This window comes from Hypanus sabinus, chromosome 21, assembly GCF_030144855.1.
Source record: "Hypanus sabinus isolate sHypSab1 chromosome 21, sHypSab1.hap1, whole genome shotgun sequence".
Taxonomy (NCBI): Eukaryota; Metazoa; Chordata; class Chondrichthyes; order Myliobatiformes; family Dasyatidae; genus Hypanus; species Hypanus sabinus.
In genome coordinates this window covers 40,914,705-40,930,770 of record NC_082726.1, presented here as the reverse complement: position 1 = coordinate 40,930,770, position 16,066 = coordinate 40,914,705, and the positions used below count along the sequence as shown (strand labels likewise).

The following is a 16,066-nucleotide window of genomic DNA, read 5'->3' as shown; positions in this document are numbered from 1 at the left end:
ATGAAAGAAAAATGGAGGGCCATGCATGAGGGGAACACTAGAATAATCTTGGAGTAGTTTATGCAGATTTGAACAAATGGATTGGGCAGCATCTGCATTGTGAAGTTCTGACCACATTGGTGAGCCCAGAGGTATACTAGAAGCTTGGGTGTACAATCAAGGGCATGACGTGAATTCTTGGAAATGTCCCTTTAAAGCAAATAACACAGTGGAGATTAACAGTGATACTGAGAATGAGTGGCTCCAGAACACTGTGATACCGATCATCCACGTTTTACAATTCTACTTAATGCCTTGGAGAGCCAAAGATGTTGAGAAGAACCGTGGGGAAGGAAATGAATCATTCCTGTTGCACACAAAATTCCAGAGAGTTACAACATTGTGGGCTGAAGGGCCTGTACTGTCCTGGATTGTTCTAAGTGCTGAAACAGCTGAGATAAATGGGAACCACTCAAATGCTACACTGGGTGAATAAACCGGGAACTCAATGTCACACTGACTAATAGTTTGCAAGTCAGGAATCCACCTGTTGTTTGCTGGCTGAAATTGAAAATTCCATGATCAATTCAATTCCACTTCAGTCTACAACGTGGATTGAAGGAACACGCTTGCAGTTTTTGCTCTGTCACTGGCTGCGTCTCGGAGAAGCTCAAGCTCCTTCAGGCTGGGGTGCAGCTCACTTACCGGCAGTGTTTGTTATTTCCAGTGAGGGTTTCAATGATGAAGCACTCTCCCTCATTCAGGCAGTAGGCGAGGTCCTTATCTGTGCACGGCTTAAAGTGCTCCGACCTCTCTGTTGTATAGGTGGTCGTGGCTGCAAGGATAGAGAACAGCAGGGTCAGTAGCTGATACTCAAACACAGGATCACATACACAGACAGGTCATGTACAGAGATGTCCACATGGTCAGATTGGGATCACACACAGAATTGCAAACAAGTTACATTCAGAATCACACAGGACACACAGGGTCATGTGTACGCTCACACGAAGAGTAAGGCATTGAGTACTGTCAAGGAGAACACTGCTTTGTTTCTTTTTGCTAGCACCTTGTTCTGATAACAACACCCCTAATGCAGCTACAAAGAGAGACAAAAGCCCAAAGAGAGGCTCGGTCACAGACTCAATCATTCACAAGATCCAACACAGGCTTGTCGTGCAGTTTCTTGGGCACCATCTCTGTGCTGCACCATCTGAGTGTAGTGGCTCTATCAAGAATTTCTCCTCAACCTTTCTCCAGGAATAATCTAACATTTGTAGATCATTTGCAAGATCCTGGCACCAAATCATCAACAATTAATTGTAGTGACACTCATTATAGTCTAAGTATTGGCTCCGTGACACAATGAGCTTGCAGTCTACTGGGCACCAGGCTTCTCAAGATCAAAGATCATTTATTACGTGTACATTAAAACGTACACTGAAAGGTACTATTTCCACTGACACACTACCGTAATCAGGCCCAAAGTAAGTGCAGGTCTAAGATTCACTGCTCCACTGTGCCTCTAAATCAGCTTAATTTAAACAATTAGCTCATTCCTATATTCTCAGATGTTATTTGTGATATTTTTCCTTGCCCTTATCCCTGGCCTGCCAGAGCAGGAACCCCTGGCTGACCTCACCACTTTCTATCTGGGAACTGCTGCTTGGTGTTTAGAGGCAGCAGTTGTAGGGTGCACGGTTTGTATATGATGAGTGGAAGGTTCAGAAGCAGAAGGAGCTGGAGTGTGGAATACATGTGTTGCAAATTCTAGCCAGTTTCCATCTCTCTTCACGCTCAATATTCACCGTAGTACGCAGTGAGTGAGTGAGCGCACACATACATCACGAACTGGTGATGAAGATGATGCAGATTTGAGCAAATGGGTTGGGCAGAACTGCATTCTAGCTGCAGCATCTGCATTGTGAAGTTCTGACCACATTGGTGAGCCCAGAGGTACACTAGAAGCTTGGGTGTACAATCAAGGGTATGACGTGAATTCTTGGAAATGTTCCTTTAAAGCAAATAACACAGTGGAGATTAACAGTGATACTGAGAATGAGTGGCTCCAGAACACTGTGGTACGGATCATCCACGTTTTACAATTCTATTAATGCCTTGGAGAGCCAAAGATGTTGAGAAGAACCGTGGAGAAGGAAATGGATCATTCCTGTCGCACACAAAATTCCAGCGGGTTACAGATTAGGGACAAGGAATGATGAGGCAGTTAGAAAGCACAGCCTGCCTCCGGAATCATGTTTATTGTCACTGAATTAAGTCAGGAAATTTGTTGTTCTGTGCCAGCGTAACAAATTACTATAAGTTACAATAACAATTAAATGGATAAGTAGTGCAAGAGAGGAATAGTGAGGTAGTGTTCATGAGTTCATGAACCATTCAGAAATCTGATGGCAGAAGGAAAGAAACTGCTCCTAAAATGTTCACAATTAGGATTACGAGGGGTAATTGATAAGTTCGTAGCCTAAGGTAGAAGGAGATGAGTTATACAGCTCTCGTTACATGCACATGCAGTTCAACTCTGAGTGATAATGCAGAAAGTTTGAAGTTAATAACTCATCTCCTTCTACCTTGGGCCACAAACTTATCAATCACCCATGCTGAGGACACTTGCTGGAGGTCCAAGACCCGTATGCTCCACGACTGCTGGACTAAGTGTGTAAATGTTGGAGGGACTATGTTGAAAAAGAAATGTGCTCAGTTTTCTAAAATTGACTCCTTGTATCTTAGGCCACGAACTTATCAATCACCCCTCATAATATCACTGGCATATATCATGAAATCTCTTGTCTTTGTGGCAGCAGTACATTGCAATACATGACAAATACACAAAGAATTTACTGTAACTACAGTAAGTCTATTAATATATATTAAAATGTTAAATTAAGATAAGTAATGCAAAAAATTCAATTGAAGCTACTAAGTGTGCAGAAGCTCAAAATGATCTAGAAACTTTCATGGAGAAAATACTGAGAAAAGTTTACCTCTTCACCCATAAAGATACAAAGACAATATACACAAGACCTTAAAATAGGAGCAGGAGTAGGCCATAAGGCTCCTCAAATCTGCCTTGCTCTTCAGTATGACTATGATTGACTGTGGCCATCCTAAACATGTTCCCCATTCTCTCCTTAATTCTTGATCCAATCTTGAAACTTTCTCCAACTTAAATGTTTGTAATGATGACGAAGCCAAAGTTTCAAAGAATGTGGGAAAGATACCCACAAATTGTTGCTACAGAAATAATGGAAGTCATCCACCATACGTGAGGCAATTAAAAATTGTTAGAAATGCTTTTGTTGTCAGAAAAGTGGACATATTTACTCAGCATGCAAGTCTAAACCTAAGTTAATTAATACAGCAAATCCAATAATGTGATTTGTTTCCAGATGGGAAACTTGCACAGCAACCAGCCACAAACAAGAAGGCTATGCAGTACTGAGACCTGAGTGAACAATGGATAAATTTGCTGATGTTCACTTTATGCCACCAGCAATGACAGCAAAGAGTTTCTTCAAGACAAAGGCATGGTAAATAGTCAATACACTGACTAATTGGCAAGGACTTGTCTAGCTACTGAAAAAGTGTTTCAGCCATGTTCCTGTGCAGTGAAGTTGAAGATATATTCAAGAGAATTAACGCAGGTTTGGCTAGTTGGGATGTTTAATGCACGATAATGGTCAATAGACAGAATTATTGACGGTTGTAGTTGACTATATTATTTGGCCAAAATTGATGGGCAAAGAATTGCTCAGAAAATTGAATTAAGTTTGGAGGAAGATCTTCAGCAAGCTTACTTAGACGTACCACTGGGAAAGAATGTGGAAAGGTTCAAGGGTGTTTTACTGCTGTTGCAGGTTTTGAGACCCATAATCATATAAAACCAAGTGTGAAGGCAATCTGTCATAAGCCCTGACTTGTTTCAGAGGCAGTGAAGTGACAGCTGGAGAAAGCGTGGGAGTAATTAGAGTGAAATGGAATTCTGGTGGAACCACATCAAAGTAACGGGCAATACCCAGTTCTGGTATACCAAAACTGAACAGGATTGATCAACTGCATGGGGTCCACTAAATAACATCAAACCAGACAGTTAACAATAAGGCAACTTTGCAACGTCAATATGCAGAATGGGATATGAGGCGGATGTTCTTCACCAAGAGTGTCGTAGGTTTGTGGAAGACACTGCGGAGAGAGCATGGGTGAAGCTGGGAAGCAGAGAGTCTAGACGAATCACTTAGGAATGGTATGCTATGGACAAAGTGCAGGAGATGGGATTGGGCAGAAGGGTGAATACTGGTTAGCATGGACATTGGACTGTAGGTCTATTTCCATGCTATGTGATTTCCTGACTCTATGAGCCAAGGTTTTCACCAATACGGGACATGCATGTTGATGAACAGTGTCAGGACTATTTAACAACTGATCTCAGATGGCTCTTCACTCAAAATGACCTTAGTGTGAAATGACAATCAGAATCAGAATCAGGTTTATTATCACCAGCATGTGTTGTGAAATCTGTTAACTTAGCAGCAGCAGTTCAATGTAATACATAATATAGATGAGGAATGAATGAATAAATAAATTACAGTGTACATATATTGAATACATTAAAAATGTGCAAAAATCAGAAATACTGTACATTAAAAAAAAGTGAGGTAGTGTCCAAGGGCTCAATGTCCATTTAGGAATCAGATGGCAGAAGGGAAGAAGCTGTTCCTGAATCACTGAGTGTGTGCCTTCAGGCTTCTGCATCTCCTACCTGATGGTAACAGTGAGAAAAGGGCATGCCCTGGGTGCTAGACGTCCTTAATAATGCACGCTGCTTTTCTGAGACACTGCTCCCTGAAGATGTTCTGGGTACTTTGTAGGCTAGTACCCAAGATGGAGTGGACTAAATTTACAACCCTCTGCAGCTTCTTTTGGTCCTGTGCAGTAACACCTCACCCGCATATCAGACAGTGATGCAGCTTGTCAGAATGCTCTCCACAGTACATCAATAGAAGTTTTTGAGTGTATTTGTTGACATGCCAAATCTCTTCAAACTCCTAATGAAATATAGCTGCTGTCTTGCTTTCTTTATAACTACATCGATATGTTAGGACCAGGTTAGATCCTCAGAGATCTTGACACCAGGAACTTGAAGCTACTCACTCTCTCCACTTCTTATCCCTCTATGAAGATCGGTATGTATTGTTTCATCTTACCCTTCCTAAAGTCTACAATCAGCTCTTTCGTCTTACTGACGTTGAGTGCCAGGTTGTTGCTGCGGCACCACTCCACTAGTTGGCATATCTCGCCTTCTTGTCACCACCTGAGATTCTACCAACAATGGTTGTATCATCAGCAAATTTATAGATGGTATTTAAGCTATGCCTAGCCACACAGTCATGGGTATATAGAGAGTAGAGCAATGGGCTAAGCCAGGCATGGGCAAACTACGGCCATATGTGGCCCATTAAGCTTTTTAATCTGGCCTGCAGAACTTGATGAAATTATATTAATAAACCTTGTTAACGTTTTTTCCCTGCAATTCCGGCGTTTTCCCAATAGATGACGCACTCTATATACATTGACCTTTGTTGAGGTGCAGCGTATTACTCCACATTTGCGCTTTACTCTTTGTTCGGCTCGACCTATTTGTGTGAACAGGCGTTCAGCGTCATGAACATCAACAAAGCCAGCCACAGATCCAAGTTAACTGACCAACACCTCAGATCCATCCTGAGAATCGCCACAACAAAACTAAATCCAGACTTTGATGCGCTGGCTAAAAAGGGAGACCAACAACACTGTTCCCACTGAAATTAAAAATAAGTTTCTTCGTTGTGTTATGTAAAAAATGCATTTGAAAATATTTTTTTCAATAAGCCTTACATGTTACATGTCATTTCTGTTAAGTGATGGACATGAGTAGTGCGCAGGTGCACGTACGTTCTCAAAATAAAAAATGCGCTCCAGATCAAATAACGCGCTCCGCATACTGGCGCGCCGTCACTGTTCTGCCCTTGTGCTGGTCGTTGTTGAGTTTTGGCACAGGGGACAATTGAATAAGAAGGAGCAGGACAAGTAGACCTACATCTCCTACCATTTTTGAAATAAAGATAGTCAGGAGGAGAGTGATGATGATAATATCTTGAAGGATAACAGAATTTTCAGTGCTTTAAAATAATAACTGTTACTATTAAAAAAAAGCTGTATTTTATTCATTTAATTTTCAGTGTTTTAAAAGTCATTTCAATAAATAGCTAAATACCATGGGACTTCAAAGACAGATATTTTGTAGCAATGCATTTGTTCATTTTCAATTGAAATTAAAGCACATGTTTTCTACATATCTCCCATGATATTTTATTTTCTCTTATGAGATGTATTACCAAAACACTCCGTCCATCTTCTCCTGGTCCGGCCCCCCTGTCAAATTTTAGAACCCTTTGTGGTCCACAAGTCAAAAAGTTTGCCCACCCCTGGGCTAAGCACACACCCTTGAGGTGTGCCAGTGTTGATCATCAGCATGGACAATATGTTATCACCAATCTGCAGAGATTGTGGTCTTCCAGTTAGGAAGTTGAGGATCCAATTGCAGAGGGAGGTACAGAGGCCCAGGTTGTGTAACTTTTCAATCAGGACTGTGGGAATGATGGTATTAAATGCTGAGCTATAGTCGACAAACAGCATCTTGACATAGGTGTTTGTGTTAGGTGGTCTAAAGCCATGTGCAGAGCCATTGAGATTGTGTCTGCTGTTGACTTATTGTGGCGATAGGCAAATTGCAATGGGTCCAGGTCCTTACTGAGGCAGGAGTTCAGTCTAGTCACGGCCAACCTCTCTAAGCATTTCATCACTGTCGATGTGAGTGCTACCAGGCGATAAGTCATTAAGGAAGCTCAGATTATTCTACAGCAGGACATTTCATAAGCCACAATGGACAAGATATCACAAGTTTTCTCTTGCAACATGAGTGAATCTACAGATGCTGGAAATAAATAAAAACACAAAATGCTGGCATAACTCAGCAGGCCAGACAGCGTCTATGGGAGGAGGTAGTGACGATGTTTTGGGCCGAAACCCTTCATCAGGAGTCTGGCCTTCATAGATGCTGTCTGGCCTGCTGAGTTCTGCCAGCATTTTGTGTTTTTACAAGTTATCTCTCACTGTTTTTTATGATGATCGTGAAATAACATACACAACTACAGCAGAAGGGTGTAGCTGAGTATTAGAAACAATGTTGACTCAAATGGCTCAGAAGAAACAAGTGCATTTCATAAATAATTTATTTGCAGGTGAAATGGTGCAGCTGTTTCACAGATCCAGTGACCTGGATTTGCCCCTAACCTTTGGTGCTTTTAGTGCGGTGTCTGCAAGTCCTTATTTACGACTGCATGGATTTCTCCCAGAGTTCCCGTTCCCCCTCACGATTCAAACACATTCTGGTTGGTGGGTTCGTGGCCACAATAAATTAGCCCTGGCAGGAGAACCAGGGTGAATTAATGGACATGTGAGATACAATAAAGTGCAGGAAAGTAAATGGGAAGGGACTGATGAGAGTTAGCCTTCTATCTTGTAAAAAAATACAAGAAATAATATGACATCCTGAGCAGCAAATGGGTCTAAACGGATTACAACCAGTTAAAAAAAGGGTAAATTGGTCATTACTGTCGCGTACCGAGGTACTGTGAAAACCTTTGCTTTGCATGCTATCCATACAGATCATTTAATTACCATGGTGCATTGAGGTACAGTCATACAAGTGAAAACAACAGAATGCAGAATAAAGTGTTGTGGTTACAGAGGAAGTGCAGTACAGGCAGACAACATGGGAATGTTGTGGCTAGCACAAAGCTTTCCAGCAAAAGCTTGAGGTTCAATTCCTGCCACTGTCTGTAAGGAGTTTGTGCGCTAACCCCGTGACTGCCTGGATCCCTCCCACATTTCATAATGACATATGGTTAGCGCGAGTGAGTTGTGGGCATTCTACGTTGGCACTGGAAACTTGGCAACACTTGCTGGATGCCCAACACAATCCTTGCTCAATCAATTCGACACAGACGGTGCATTTCACTTTCTGTTCCAACATACATGTGACAAATAGAGCTCACCTTTACCTTTTCTTTAATCTATGAAATGCAAGGCCATAACAAAGGGGATTGTGAGGTCAAGAGTCCATTTTACCGTATGAGGGTATCATTCAATAGTTTTATAACAGCAGGGTGGAAGGGGAAAATGTAAACATTTCTGAAAGCAAATAAAATTTTGCGGAGTTAGGAAAGTGTTAATGAGACCTTTTTAAGGGATACCCGTTGAACATTGTAAGAAGGAGATTGATAAATTGTGATCAATGACTCAAAATAGACTGGAGTGAAAAATGTTGAGCTCTATATTGTGCTCTGGTGCTCCATGGAAAGGTTAACATTCATATTCTCATATTATGGTTTGCCGTTAGACATAGAAAACCACCTTCAGTTTTGTTCATTTTTTAACATGTTTGTTTCACCCAGCATCAAATGGTGACACTGGGGACTGAAGAAGCAGAGTAGAGACAAATGTAACGGGGAGGGGGGGGGGGGGGGGGGTTGTTCAGGTTTGAGACAATGGTTAGCAAGTTTCCTACCTAGATGACACCCTGTTCCGCAATAACTTGGCGATGCATTGCGGAGAAAGCAAACAAGATGTTTTTGAGGTGAAACATGGAATTGTGATTCAAGTCATGTCGAGAAGCAGTTCAAACAACATGATACAGTTTAGTGTCAACACTTCGGAACAAACGTGACATTTGTAAACAGGATGCCAGAGTGTTAGCAAAAGTGTGCAGTATCATGGAATTGGGAGATAAAATCGTGTCTATGTAAATCACAAACACAGTCAACCAACACAAGAGAATATCATAAAGATATGTGATATTGGATATTTTCCAGGCTAATCTAAAGGAGACTGAAAGAAATAATACACAGCTGAAATGGATCAAGAAGTCATTAATAATAATATATTAATAATAACAATGGCTCCTTTGAGAAGATCAAAGATCGGTGGGGGTGAATGAATTAATTTGAAATGTGTGAATGACTTTTTTCTATAAAAGGGAAAGCAGTGAGATTGTGTAAATACAAGGCTTGTGGGGATGTGAATGCAAATAGGGGCAGATGCAGGAGGAAGGGAAGAGTTGAGGGAATGAACTTCATGTGCTTTAGTGACCCTTTGATCCATAATCGATGACATTCCCTGCACCAAGATACACATAGAGTACGGGAGGCTGGAGTCCTCTCCCCACTCTCTTCTCCGAGGCTCTCTGCGCAGTGGTTAAGGGAAGGAGCCCTGGCTGATTCCCCTACCCGCCGCTCATTTGGTGCGGTGCATGGAAAAGTACAAGGTAGTCCGCGTCGGAGATTTCCATAGAACCATAGAACATTACAGCACAATACAGGCCTTCAGCCCTCCATGTTGTGCTGACCCATATAATCCTTTAAAAAAAAGTACTAAACCCACACTACCCCATAACCCTCCATTTTTCTTTCATCCATGTGCCTGTCCAAGAGGCTCTTAAATACCCCTAATGTTTTAGCCTCCACCACCATCCCTGGCAAGTCATTCCAGGCACTCACAACCCTCTGTGTAAAAAACTTACCCCTGATGTGTCCCCTAAACTTCCCTCACTTAATTTTGTACATATGCCTTCTGGTGTTTGCTATTGGTGCCCTGAGAAACAGGTACTGACTATCCACCCTATCTATGCCTCTCATAATCTTGTAGACCTCTATCAAGTCCCCTCTCATTCTTCTACGCTCCAAGAGAAAAGTCCCAGCTCTGCTAACTTTGCTACATATGACTTGTTCTCCAAACCAGGCAACATCCTGGTAAATCTCCTCTGCACCCTCTCCATAGCTTCCACATCCTTCCTTTAATGAGGTGACCAGAATTGAACACAATACTCTAAGTGCGGTCTCACCAGAGATTTGTAGAGTTAAAGATTTCAGTTCAAAATCCCCGGCTGTGTCACTTGTGTTAGCGTGGTCTGAGCAAATCAACAAGCACGTGATCAGTCAGTGGGACAGACCATGATAATGATCTGTGCTTTCAGTAACTGATCAGTGCTGGTCAAAGTTTTGGCCCACAAACCAAGGGCAGATTAAGCCCCTACATGAAAACTGAGGGTGCAGAGGGGACTGGAAACCCCATTCCTAACCGGTAATAAATCCACTCACAACCTGGCTCTCCACCACTCTTCCAACTCATGACTGCTGTTGGCATTAGCTCACAGCAATTTTTTCCATTCCTCATTAAACTGACAACTCCACCTGGGATCTTAGCTGAATTAGGTAAAATATGTGCTGCCTGAGCTTGTAATTAAACATATAGATAATGAGCTTTGACTGGGAAGCTTCGGTGTGTCTGCTGAGAAATAAACACTGGGCAATGGATGAAGATAAATTAAGTGGAGGAGAGGCTCTGAACTTCCCCTCTATGTCCAATTATTATGATCAGTCTCTAAGGGACCCAGAGCACTGTCCCCAGGGGGTCAGTATCTGTGGGAGCCCATTCCCAGTGACCAATGAATCCCTTTCCCAGTCTGGTGTCACAAGAGACTGTAGATGCTGGAGTCTGGCACAACAAACTATCTGCTGGAGGAAGAGCACGTTGAGCAGCATCTGTGGGGGAAGAGTTGACATTTTGAGTCACAACCCTATATCAGGACTGGTGCAGGGTTTCAAACTGAAGTATCAACAGATCTCCAGCCCAGTTGCCACCAAACCTATCAAATTCATCCAAAGGATTGTCAATCCCTCTCCTAGTTCACTCAGTATCTATGGAACCTCCTCCCCAGTGAATGTCAATGGGAACTCTACCCTACGGCTGTAAAATCCCTTTCCCACTGAGTCAGTGTCAGTGGGACTTTCTTCCAGTGCGACTCAGTGTCTGTAGAATCCTTTCCCCACTTTGCGTCCATATCTGTGTGATTCTTTCCCCGGTGAGACACAGAGCCCCTGGAGACTTCAACATCAACTCTGGGCCTGCAAGTCTTATGCCTTCAGTTCAGGCATGGGTTTCCCTCAGCAGACAAATTCATGTTGAACAATCTTTGGAAGAAGCGTTGCAAATAGAGGTGACTAAGAACGGCAGGATTTCATGGTCCATCATCAAGAAGCGACGAGGTAGTACCAGCACCGACAGCCTGTCGGGTCCTGAAAATGGCCCAGAGGCGCAGCTAGTACAGCTGGAGACATGGGTTCCATCAAAAGTCCACAAATATCCCTCCACATATGGTGCCTGACCTTTGACCCTCTGAGTTCTTCCAGCAGCTTCAGACATCCCACTCTGGAAAAACTCATTTCAGGGAGGTAGCACCCCCACCCCGCCTAGGTTGACCTCCAAGTGTGTATGTAATACTTTGTTTAGTGATTTTGTCTAATCTGTAAACCAAGTTGGGTATATGCAGAAAATGTGACATTAAAATATGTACTTATGTTATGTTACATTATATTATCATGGAGCCATTTTTTTATTCTATTACAACTTTAAGCAAGTCTACAGGGAGCTTGGCCTCATCCACGTAGGACATCAATGGAGTGGCTCCTTAGCAGCTAGCCAGCTAGTTCAAATATCGTTAACTATGCTAATGAATGAATGTTAAACTCACCTCAACATGAGTGTAAAGGGAGATTCTTCTTTTTCTTTGTTACTGTGTCTGTTATTCAAAATGGCTTCTTTGTTTTGTTAAAAGTAGGAATGTTTCTTTGTTGCAAGAGGGTGCTGGAAGCTTGTTTGGGTTAAAATTTACTGATAACGATAACAGTGTCGCTAGGGCACTGTTAATACTGTTAATAGGGCACAGACAACTTGACTCTGGAGCTTAGAGAAATAGAGGGATATGTGACAGGGTAATTCTAGGCAGTTTCTAGAGTAGGCTACATGGTCAGCACAACATTGTGGGCTGAAAAGCCTGTAATATGCTGTAGATTTCTATGTTCTATGTTCTAACCCCCTTCAATCTGGGCCCCAATTTACAATTTAACAGTGAATCGGAGTTAAATAAAATTGAGAAAAAAAGTCATAGTTTTTATCCAACCAACAGAAAGGAATGATTTCACACTTCCTAAATATCAAAATAATATTGCTCATTGCAAAACTGGTGCCATATTCCAACAATTTATTCCTGCATTCCTTTTTGTATTGGTATTGACTTATTATTGTCACATGTACCAAGATACAGTGAAATGTTTGTCTTGCATACAGTTTATACAGATCAAATCATTCTATAGTAGATTACTAGATTAAAATAAAACAATAACAATGCAGAATAAAGTCTACTGAAAAATTCACAGTGCAGGTAAATGATAAAGTGCAAGGTATTCAAGACAAAATCGCTTCTTGACAACAGGCCTGTATTATCTGATTGCTGCCCTATTGAATTCCCTGAACCTAGATAAGTATTAACAGGTCATGTGTTACCTGGTTTACACCAGCCCGAAATCCAGACCATAAATTCCAGTTCAGGCTTTTGGTCTAACTGGATCACAGCCCCTCTGTCATAAAAATCTATTTCAAGGCTTCAGGCCTCACCTGTATGCATTAATCAGCAGTGGGCTCACGGTGGGTGTTTCATCCAGCCGGCTGCCTACAAAAGATACATCTGGTTCGCTTGGGCACTGTGCAGCTTATTATATCTTTCTCCAGAGGCCTTCTTATAAAAGACGGCTTCTTTAGAGAAGAAGCGAGCATTTCTATCCGTTACGCCAAATATTGCCAGTGTTTTTTTTTAATCAGCTGTTCCTTAATGGAATTAAATGCTCCTTAACATTAACTATATTAAACTTCCTTCCACTTCCAAGCCTTCAGGACTGCTTCCACTCTGGTTCTGTGGTCCTGAGGAGACTGATGAGCCCATCGTGGGAATTGCAGACCCTCCCTGCAAGGGGCAGGGCACGGCTGATGGGATGGGTGGGTAGTTTGTGCTGCATTTTCACTTTGAGGTGAAGGATGAATGTTCGAGGGATGCAAAACTCCCAGAGCAGGAATAGAATGGGTTAGTACAGTCCCTCAGCACTGTCCCATCTAATGCATAATTATGCATATAGCATAATTTACAACATAAGCTTCCTCTACACTGTCTGATCAAACTCCCACAGGGCAAACACAGCACAGGTTAAACACACAATAAAGATCCCTCTGAACTCTATATCAAATACCCAATGCAGTACAGTACAGGTTAGATACAGCGTATGCATGTGTTCTCTGGATAGAATTATCAAATAGTTCCAGGTTAGGTAGAGGATGGTTAGTCACTGATTACAGCTCTCTCTAATCAAACATTCCCAGAGCAGTAGTAGCATGGTTTAAATAGAGTAAGCTTCCTTTTGCATGGCCCAATCAACACTCCCATGGTGCCCATACAAGATAGGTTAAATACAGAGTAAAGCTTCTGAATACTGAGTAAATACAGACTAAAGTAAATAGACACTGCCTGTCTTGCTGAGTTCTCCCAACGTTTGTGCATTGCTCCCGATTTCTATCATCCGCAGTCTCTCTTTTATCTACAGAATAAAGCTTGTTCTACATTGCCTCCACAAACATTCACAGGACATAACAGCACCTGTCAGATGTAGAATGAAGCTAAGGAAGTGTTCAACTGAAGACACCTATAGTCTAGAACAAAGGTACACAGTGACTGGGTTGTGCTAACATCAATGTGCAAGGAGTAATGTGAGACTGTCAGCACTCAAAATCCAACCAGAGCCCAGCAGTTCAGCTCTTCTGGTGAACATCTGTATCAACTTCCATTCCTGTTTCTCCTAGCAGTGCTCCGTGTACAAGGAATATTAACTACAAGGTTGTCTGCAATGCAGTTTCATCTCAAGGTTCCTGAACATAGCATTGGAAAATAGACATTTCCTTCTTTGACTCGATTATTTCAAGTTTAACCTTATAGCATTGTTGAATCCACAGAGCAACATTTATTTTCTTTCTAGCAGATCATTAGTTTTGTTTCAGGTTTGCGGTCTTGATAGTCAAATACTCTTTTCCTCAGATGGCCAAACATAGTACTAGAGGTGAAGGTGATGAATTTCCTTATCGATGGCTCCTGAGGTTTGGGAAGCAATGTACATTTTCCAAGATCTTTATTGACAGAAGCTGATGACTCCCTGGGCAGGTTGGTAGAGGACCTCTGATTTGCCAATATAAAGTCCCATACTCTCATGCAATTAAGTGACCAAGTAAATGATGACTTGGAGTTTGTAAACGTGCTTACACAAGTGTTGTCTGCAATTTGTAGCTTGCCGATTGAGCTAGAAGTAACCTTTATCCTGCCGTAGAGGTGACACAGATTGTAGACTAGCCTCACTGCAGCGGGAAGCTTGATGGAGAGGTGATCTACATCATCAAAGCTAGAATGACTGAGGAACATATCCGGCCAATGATACAACCTTGCCTGACACTGAGCTGCATTGAGATTATATCTATTTGTGGAGCTAAGATCAGGGCTTGCATGCCAAGTATACTTTAATTACAATGAGGACTTCTGCTTATCAAGTCTTTCAAACAATGACTCCTGGAACTTGGTCTGAGTTATTGACCTAACCACTCACAGTTCTTTCATACTTATCCTGTCAAACCCTCTTATAATTTTATTTAAATATTTAATAATTAGATTTTTAAAAATATATTCCCATCTGAGTCATTCTATCCTTGGAAAAATCTCCTCTGCACCCTCTCTATTGATGTCACATCTTTCCTGTATATTGGGATGGGCAGAGTTGTACACTGTTCTCTAGCGATGATCTAACCAGTGTTTTATACAATTCAAGCAGGAGTTTGCAGATTTTATATTTTATGCTTCAATTAACAAGGAGGCAGACCTTTTGGTTTTGCTCCACTGCTTCCAGGATCTGTTTATCTTTTTGTTCTACCACATTTTGCAGAACCATACCAGTTAATGTGCCTTCTGACTGAGTGTGACATTGAGGCTCTTAGGTAGGACTGAATCAATGCTCATCCGGGGAGGGAACCCACCTCACAGGACAATGGAATGTGCCTGTGATCACTGGAGGTCGGTTATCTCAGCTTTGTTTGTTTCTCCCAAATGCAGGACTGCATGTTTCCTTGGATAGAACTGCATCTGTCACTTCTGTGCATACCTGACATGATCATCAATATGGTCTTGTGGCCTAGAAACCCATTCCTCACTTTTAACGTCACGCCCAGTTTTGGTATTATGGCTGGACTGACTAACCGTAGAGCAACACGCAAAAATCTGGAGGAATTCAGTGAGCCAGGCTGAGTCTATGCAGGGAAATGGATAGTCACCGTTTTAGGTTGACATTCTTCATCTGGACATCCTCTTAATCGTGGAGTCTACTCTTTTAAATCATTATATATGAAACTCCAGTAAATGCAGTCCTCCATTTACGAGGCTCCTGTTGGCCATTCCCCTTGATTTCTCTTACTGAATCCAACACCACTCTTCTTTGCATCCATGTGCTCTACTTTCTTGAGCAATTTGTCGTGTATGACCCTCTCAAACACCCTGACCATTTTTGCATCCTACTGCAAGTCCTGATCTCCAGCACTGAATGTATAGAACTTACCCTGTGAACACAAGGCATTCCTCCAGTACCCTCCCAAAGTGGTGTATGGGTTTGCAGATTGATCAAAGTGCTGTAAATTCCCCACCCCATGTGCAGGTGAATGGTAAAATGGTGGAGTGTGTGGAGAATAAAACAGGATTAATGCAGATGTGTACTAGGTGTTGGTATTGGTTTATTACTGTCACGTGCACCAGGATATAGTGAAAAGTTTGTCTTACATACATTTATATAGGTTAAATCATTGTCCTAGAATTGGTGAAAACTAAGTACAGAAAGAGTAGGTGAAGAATAAAGTGTAGATCATAATGAGGTAGACTGTAAGGCCAAAAGCCTGCCTTGTCTTACAACAGGTCCATTCAAGAGTGTGATAACAGTGGGATAGGTGCTGTCCTTAAGCCTGGTTGTGTGTGATTTCAAGCTGTTCTGTCTTCTGCTTGATGGGAAAGGGGAGATGAAAGAATGTTTGGGGTGGGTGAGGTCTTTGATTAGGCTGG

General features: G+C 42.0%; 1 protein-coding gene across 1 annotated transcript in view; it reads right to left on the bottom strand.

Moving 5' to 3' along the window:
• The window catches only part of LOC132378985 (pro-neuregulin-3, membrane-bound isoform-like), a 695,506-nt gene that overhangs the window by 180,020 nt on the left and 499,420 nt on the right, over positions 1-16,066 (bottom strand). Inside the window, exon 2 of the mRNA XM_059946404.1 lies at positions 685-814. Coding sequence (XP_059802387.1) covers positions 685-814 — 130 coding nt within the window. The remainder of the gene's footprint in view (positions 1-684; positions 815-16,066) is intronic.